This window comes from Xyrauchen texanus, chromosome 12, assembly GCF_025860055.1.
Source record: "Xyrauchen texanus isolate HMW12.3.18 chromosome 12, RBS_HiC_50CHRs, whole genome shotgun sequence".
NCBI classification, from domain to species: Eukaryota; Metazoa; Chordata; class Actinopteri; order Cypriniformes; family Catostomidae; genus Xyrauchen; species Xyrauchen texanus.
Genome location: NC_068287.1, coordinates 43,802,847 through 43,810,830, shown reverse-complemented (window position 1 = coordinate 43,810,830; position 7,984 = coordinate 43,802,847). Strand labels below are relative to the sequence as shown.

Here is a 7,984-nt window from a genome sequence, read left to right as displayed (position 1 = left end):
TAGCTCCACCTAGTCGTAGTTTTAGATGGTGCAACAGGTGTAAATATTTATCACAAGTCTGGACCATAGACTGTAAAAAAAGATGGACGACGCCCCTTCGCTCTTTTCCATTGGTGAGAACTGAAGCCGCCAGTGTCCCGATATGGCGCTGACATCTTGGGACTTGAGTCTGCGCAGTTGCGATTTCGGGACCAGACCTGCGCAGTAGTGAGCAGGAAGTAAAGTCACAATATCAAGGCCCCGCCCTCACTCTCGCTGAATCAATCGCAAGCACACGCCCCCGCACTTTTGACTTATGACTTATGACGGTGTGAAATAATTACTTCAGTGACTACTACGCTCAGAGAACCTGTCAATCACAGCTGTCAATCATGATGTCACAGCACCGTTTTTATAGCATCAAATAACTAAAAACAAACTTATTTTGAAAACAAACACTTGAAATGACATCAACGTGATAGAAACTACAGTAAATGACAGAAACTATCTTTGGAAAAAAGATATGTGAAGTGTAATTTAATTGTTTAGTTGGTCTCACGTCCCAGTGAATAACATGGGGAGGAGGGGTTTATGACCTATACTAGGACCAGTCACCGGGGGGCGATCGAGACGTTTTGGCTTCACTTTTGAGGGCTTGTGCGGCACACTTGGGCTGGACGTAGCTAAGCCCGGCGTAGGGCTTACACCCAACTTTTTTACGTCCAACTGGTGCAACCGGCCCCAGATCACTAAAGTAGTGTGAAGTTCCCTGCAGCTTTAAATGCTCCACCATCATCCCTGTCCCAAATAAACCCCAAATCACATGACTTAATGACTACAGACCTGTTTCTCTGACATCTGAGGTCATGAAGTCATTTGAGAGACTGTGTTGGCCCACCTGAAGGACATCACTGAACCCTTTCTGGATCCCCTGCAGTTTGCTTATTGAGCTAACAGGTCTGGATGATGCAGTCAACATGGGAATGCATTATACTTCAACATCTAGACAGACCAGGGACATATGCAAGGATCCTTTTTGTGGACTTCAGTTCAGCTTTGCAAAATCCATGAAATTATTATGACGCAGGGTAAGAGAATGTTCTGTGACATCATCCGTCCAATAGATGTCAGTGTGTGTCGAGTGGAGTTTGCGCGCGCCCTGTTCTTCCTCTCCGGTTCCATCAACCTTGATGGAGTTGCACGTGAAAATACTCTCCCTCAGCTGAACTGTGTGTTACTGTAAACTATCGCAACACACACTCACAGATCACAGATGGTATGTTCGTTCATGCATGTACATTTCTTTATTTATTCGTCTATTTCAGTAAGCGCTATCTGTTAGATTGAAGATTGTGTTCCTGATCATTCCATATCAGATGATCTTATGCAACGACCTTGTATTGCATATTGTAAACATATTAAGCATGTATCTGAAGTATGTGGATTAAAGATGATTAATGTACGTTTATGACAGCAGAGGTAACGTGAAGCGCACAGGCTATGCTAATGCCATGTTGTGCTATGATTTATCTAATAATGACATTACCTTTGCTTGGACTGCCATGTCCATACATAACATGGTTTATGAATAATTCAGTGCCATGGTAGATATCAAAGTATCATGGTAACACCATTTGTTACATCATTGCACCATGGTATTGCCACAGTAGTCACTCCTTTATATGGGGCATGTGGTATAAGTTATTATCAGTTAAATATATGGACTGCTTGTTACTTATTTCAACAGGATTGACCACTGTGTCAAATGTAAAGTGTATTTGGACAGACTCTCTTGTGCTTATGTTGATGTCTGTCTCCAGTCATTTTGTGACATTTTATTCTTCACTAAGTATGTTTATTGTGTGTTTTTGTGTGCACACAGGCGAAGTATCTGGCTCAGATCATTGTGATGGGGGCTCAGGTGGTCGGACGAGCTTTCGCAAGAGCTTTAAGACAAGAATTCGCAGGTGGAAAGCAAATTAGTATTATACATATTCTTAAATATTAATATAATTTAAATTAATGTTGTAGGCATACTTTTTATTTTATTTTTATGTCTATACAGGCAAGTAAGCAACTGGTGGGATTACTGGTGTTTCTAAAAGAAGATATTCTGAGCTTTTTTATGTGGTACTAAATGTTTGGGGTTGTGATATTAATTATTCATGATCCTTTAGGAATATGAAGCAAGAATAGTATTAAAATAAATGAGTTGAGCAGTACTAATGTAAAATATTATAATAATAGTACGATGGGGGTCTTGGGTTGCTCAGTGAGTATTGACGCTGACTACCAGCCATGGAGTCACGAGTTGGAACCCAGGGTGTGCACAGTGACTCCAGCCAGGTCTCCTAAGCAACCAAATTGGCCCGGTTGCTAGGGAGGTTAGAGTCACATGGGGTATCCTCCTCGTGGTGGCTATAATGTGGTTCTCGCTCTCGGTGGGGCGTGTGGTGAGTTGTGCGTGGATGCCGCAGAGAATATCGTGAAGCCTCCGCATGAGCTACGTCTCCACGGTAACGCGCTCAACAAGTCACGTGATAAGATGCGCGGATTAACGGTCTCAGACATGGAGGCAACTGAGATTCGTCCTCCGCCACCCGGATTGAGGCGAGACACTACGCCACCACGAGGACTTCGAGCACATCGGGAATTGGGCATTACAAATTGTGGAGAAAAAATAAATAAAAATAATAGTATGATGACATATAATTGTATTTGTTTTCTATGCAACTATTTTTTTTCTTCTTGTTAGCTAACAATTAGCATGTGGTACACCTCGGCCACCAGTTGCCACTATCAGTAAGCATGAAGTCTTATATTGAGATGGTGAGAGAATGTGTTTAAGGTCATCAAACAATCAGAAATAGCTCCCATTGTCACATTTAACGACGAATGTCATTTGAAACAAATGCAACCTGAGGTATATTCATTTAATTGTGGGATTTGATGTATTAGAAGACTCTGCACCATTTTTTCTCTTGATGAAGATTTTCAAAACATTCTTGTTATTCTATTGTACTGTAACTATACATTTAGACATCAACAGATAAAGTACCAGAGACATTCTGTCACCTTGTCGGCAAAAGATTTCATGTTTCCTCATAGTGGCACCTGGTGGCCGAGGCTGGTATCACATGCTAATTGTTAGCTAGCAAAAAAACACCTAGTGATTTAGTTTTCACTTTGTAGTTCAGGGCTTCCGTATGCAGCAAATTGTGTATTGTAAAAAACATCTTAGTGTCTCAGGAGGATTTGACAATGTTGCATATTCCCAGTACTCAAATGTCATCATTTAAAACATGACTAATGACTGTTTACAGTAATAGTAAGTGATAACTGTTGTATTGTGTGAATACAGCCAGTCAGGCGGCTGCAGAGGCCAGAGGTCGAGCAGGCAGACAGTCTGCGGCTGCGTCGAGTTTCACCGGAATGACTTTACAAGAAGCCCAACAAATACTGAACATATCCACGTTAACACCAGAGGAGATACAGAAGGTAAGAGATGCCAATCACTGCAGCATCTGTGCTTACATTTATTATATCATATATTTAACATTCACTGTTAATCAAACCACAGCACTAGTCTGTAAAGGTGTACGTTCTCTGTACAAATTTGACCGGTCACTGTCATTTTGATGATTTAATTTTCTCTTTAGAATTATGAGCATCTATTTAAAGTCAACGACAAAGCGGTTGGCGGCTCTCTCTATCTTCAGTCAAAGGTAAGACTTCACAGAACGATCATCTCAAGTGTGTTTATGCCAAAACAATAAGATGTTTTTGATGGGTCAGAGGCCTAAATGACACACAATGCTATATTGTGATCACAGGAACTGGGTCACACAAGGCTTTTGGACCCATAATTTATTAGGGATGCACTGATGTATTTGGCTGCTGATATTTATTGGCCAGTTATTAACCAAATTAAAACCATTAGTATATCGATTATGAAAACGTGGATGTGAAATACCGATGGTTGTTTTATAATTAATTAGTTACACACTTTGTAAAAACTCTGTTTATTCAAATGCACAATCCGGCAATAATAATAGCCATAATATGTTGAAGGGTTGGGACTCCATGGAGCATGTCATATTTCATTACTGAGGAAAAACCAGCATTACAGATGTGACCGTTGGTTCACCTCGTGGCGCCAAAACAGCTCTGACCCATCGAGGCACGGACTCAACAAGACCTCTGAAGGTGTCCTGTAGTATCTGGCACCAAGACATTAGCAGCTGATCCTTTAAGTCCTGTAAGTTACAAGGTGGAGCCGCCATGGATCGGAATTGTTGGTCCAGCACATCCCATAAATGCTCAATTGGATTGAGATCTTTGTCATGTTCCTCAAACCATTCCTGAACAATTTTTGTAGTGTTACAGTGCACAAACAGGCCACTGCCATCAGGGAATACCATTGCCATGAAGGGGTGTAAGTGGTCTGCTACAATCTTTAGGTAGGTGGTACAGTACGTGTCAAAGTAACATCCACATGAATGCCAGGACCCAAGTTTTCGCAGAAGAACATTGCCCAGAGTATCACAGTGCCTCTGCCAGCCTGCCTCCTCCTCATGTGCCCATTGTAGGCGCTTTCGGCGGTGGACAGGGGTCATGAACAGTGTACTCTGACACCTTTCTATCATGGCCAGCATGATGTTTTTCAGCAGTTTGTGCTACAGTAGCTCCTCTCTGGGATCAGACCAGACAGGCTAGCCTTCGCTCCCCACGCGCATCAATGAGCCTTGGCCACCCATAACCGTGTCGCCGGTTCACGGGTTGTCCTTCCTTGGACCACTTTTGGTAGGTACTAACCAATGCATACCAGGAACACCCCACAAGACCTGCTGTTTTGGAAATGCTATGACCCAGTTGTCTAGACATCACAAATTGGCCCTTGTCAAAGTCACTCGGATCCTTACGCTTGCCCATTTTTCCTGCTTTCAACACATGAAATACAAGAACTCACTGTTCACTTGCTTTTTAATGTTGTGGCTGTAAGTGTCAGTGTAAGCTACATGATGAGGGAAACCATCCAAAACACTTTGAAACCTGCAAACTTTGTCTTCTGAGACATCGTACGATATTAATTAATGCTGCATGATTGACTCAATCTGGCTTTGCACAATTACTCAACCTAAAAGCGCTATGTTTAAAGTCTAAATTCAGTGCTTTAGTCAGCGTTGTGTGAGCAGGCGGCGCCCTCTAGCGGTATGAATGCTTTGCCCACTATTATACCACTATTATAAAGAATTTAAAGGGGGGTTTAAACTGTTTAAATTCATCATGGCCTTGTTTCGACAACCTTATGTAACGCTACAACATTTATTTCCATCCAGAGTTGCTTTAGTCTTTGGCCGAGATCTTGTATTGATGACGGGAGAGTCGAAACACTCTGTAAAGTCTTCTCCAGCACATCCTAAAGACTTTCAATGGGGTTAAGATCAGGATCTGTGGTGGCCGTTTCATGTGTGAAAATATGATTCCTCACGCTCCCTGAACAGCCCTTTCTTAATTTGAGGCCGTTGAATCTTGGCATTGTCATCCTGGAATACTCTGTGCCGTCAGTTGACTTAATTTTATTGCTGTATAATGTCGCTGAGCCTCGACCTGACCAACTGAAGCAACCCCAGATCATAACACTGCCTCCAGAGGCTTGAACAGTGGGCACTATGCATGATGGGTGCATCACTTCATGTGCTTCTCTTCTTAACCTGACAGGCCCATGACTTTGGATAAAGTGTAAATTTGGACTCATCAGACCATTATGTACATAATTTTCTGGCAACAGACAACTAAAGTTTTAGACGATACAAAAAGTGACTCAAAGTATTGTTTGCTTTGTTTGGCACTAAGATGGATTGTTGGCCTAACATTCATCTGCTCTATATTTAATTGTTGCATCAAAATATAAATTTTACAACTTTGTTTTTATTATTTTGCAGTGGTTGAGAATTGTAACCAATCAGATGTCCAATGCTCACTTTGTGTACAATTTATTCACAATTTGAAAAAGACATAATTTACTAATGTATAAAACAATCAAGCAATCACAGTTTTCAACTTATTTTGGACGTGAAGCCTTCATATAGAGTGTGCATGCAGATGCCTCACACGAAACAAGTATTTAAATCACAATTACAATATCAAGGGAAATAATCAACAATAATTGTCATAATCGTGCAGCTCTAATTGCAAACAAAACTCCTGATAGTGAAATGGCAAAACGTGTACGCTTGATGAAGTTTAATTGCAATCTAAATGTTTTTGTGGTCGTAGGTGGTGCGGGCAAAAGAACGTTTGGATGAAGAACTCACTATTCGACAACAACACCCAACAAAACCTCCAGCAGACCAGCAGCAGCAGCAAACATGAGCTTCACCTCCACATCCGCCCACTGTAATTACAACCCAAAACCCCAATAAAGTGTTTTCTTTTTGTAGACTGACATGTCAATCATTTCTTACTCCGTCAGACTGAATGAGTATTTTCTGTGTATTTTGTGTTCATGAGGAAAACTTGTAACAATAAAAGCATGCGTGCATTCATCCTCTGAACAACACAATCCCTCCCGGAGTCCCGTCATACTCGACTTCTGTGTGCAGTTTGACTTTGGTCCATTGTTTCAGAAGAAAAGCTCCATCTGTGGAATCTTTTTTTTCCTACTCTTGAGTTCTAGAATGTTCTATCGATGTGTTGCTCTTGGAGAACATGTATCTTGTTTGATTTGCTCATGGAAGAATATTTAAAAAGTGTGTGTGTGTGTGGTGACACGGTCAAGGCCACATCCACAATAAAATGTTTCTGTTGGAAAATGCATGGAGTTTGCAACATTCACTCCTCTCACCCACACTAGAACGGTGTTTCCCTTCTCCAAAAACGGTCCTTGTGGATTTGTCCAGGACTACAGTAAAAGTCTCAGCATATTCTTTTTTGTTTAGCCTCCATATTTAACCCTATAAAGCAGTATCAAATATGATACACAATGATTTGACGACTCTTGTTTCACTCTCTGTTCAAGCTAATGAGCCAAACAACCTGTGGTATGTAAGTTTAACATGTTTATGGCACCATCTAGTGGTCATTTGTGGAAAAAGCGGTTTCAATGTTTATATCGATCTATTTAAAATCGTGGAGGACTTGCGTGAAAAGTGACTTATGTTGGGATAAATGAGAGCTTATTTTAATAAAGTAAAAGTGAATCGAGTAAAGATGCTGATTACCACACCTGGAGTCATGAGTTGGAATGACTCCAGTCAGTTCTCCTAAGCAACCAAATTGGCCCGGTTGCTAGGGAGGCTAGAGTCACATGGGGTAACCTCCTCGTGGTCGCTATAATGTGGTTTTCGCTCTCGGCGGGGCACGTGGCGAGTTGTGCGTGGATGCCGTGGAGAATAGCGTGAAGCCTCCACACTTGCTATGTCTCCGTGGTAACGCGCTCATCAAGTCACGTGATGAGATGCATGATTGACGTCTCAGACGCTGAGTCACTACGCCACCACAAGGACTTGGAGCACATTGGGAATTGGGCATTCCAATTTGGGGAGAAAATCCCAATGAGTATTTGTTGAATATAACCTAACTTGTGCTTGGTTAAAATGTTCTATATTATTTTATTGAAAGCCCTACTTTGATAGCATGTATCAAATATGAAACATCAGGAGATATTTGAGATATCTTACAATTACTATTACATCCCGTTCATGCCCACCACACACACGCTCAAAGTATTACAAGCTATTATAATGTAATCTTACCTCAAGTTCATGAGACCCAGAGAAAACGTTTCTACAATGTCCCATTTGGTGCATAAAATACATATGATTCAGTTGCTTTGATGAGTGATACATTTCAATCCATATTTATAGAGCAAGGAGAGGAAGTTGTCATGGCCAAACATTTGGGATCTCTGAAAAGCCCAGAGAGTCCTCTGATAATACCCCAAGAAGAAGAAAAATTCAGGAGGATAATGGCCTTAAAAGCCAAATGTATCGAAAATGATATG

At 41.3% G+C, this 7,984-nt stretch overlaps 1 protein-coding gene across 2 annotated transcripts in view; it reads left to right on the top strand.

Moving 5' to 3' along the window:
- LOC127653188 (mitochondrial import inner membrane translocase subunit tim16) overlaps window positions 1-6,796 on the top strand; it is a 173,255-nt gene extending 166,459 nt beyond the window's left edge. The window contains exons 1-5 of one of the 2 annotated variants that reach the window (XM_052139771.1): window positions 1,102-1,255; window positions 1,862-1,946; window positions 3,341-3,477; window positions 3,639-3,704; window positions 6,259-6,796. In XM_052139771.1, the coding sequence (XP_051995731.1) occupies window positions 1,253-1,255; window positions 1,862-1,946; window positions 3,341-3,477; window positions 3,639-3,704; window positions 6,259-6,354 (387 nt within the window). In that variant the 5' untranslated portion in view covers window positions 1,102-1,252 and the 3' untranslated portion in view covers window positions 6,355-6,796. Of the gene's footprint in view, window positions 1-1,101; window positions 1,256-1,861; window positions 1,947-3,340; window positions 3,478-3,638; window positions 3,705-6,258 lie in introns of those variants that run through there. The other variant, XM_052139772.1, reaches the window with a different exon arrangement.
- The last annotated feature ends 1,188 nt before the right edge of the window (window positions 6,797-7,984 follow it).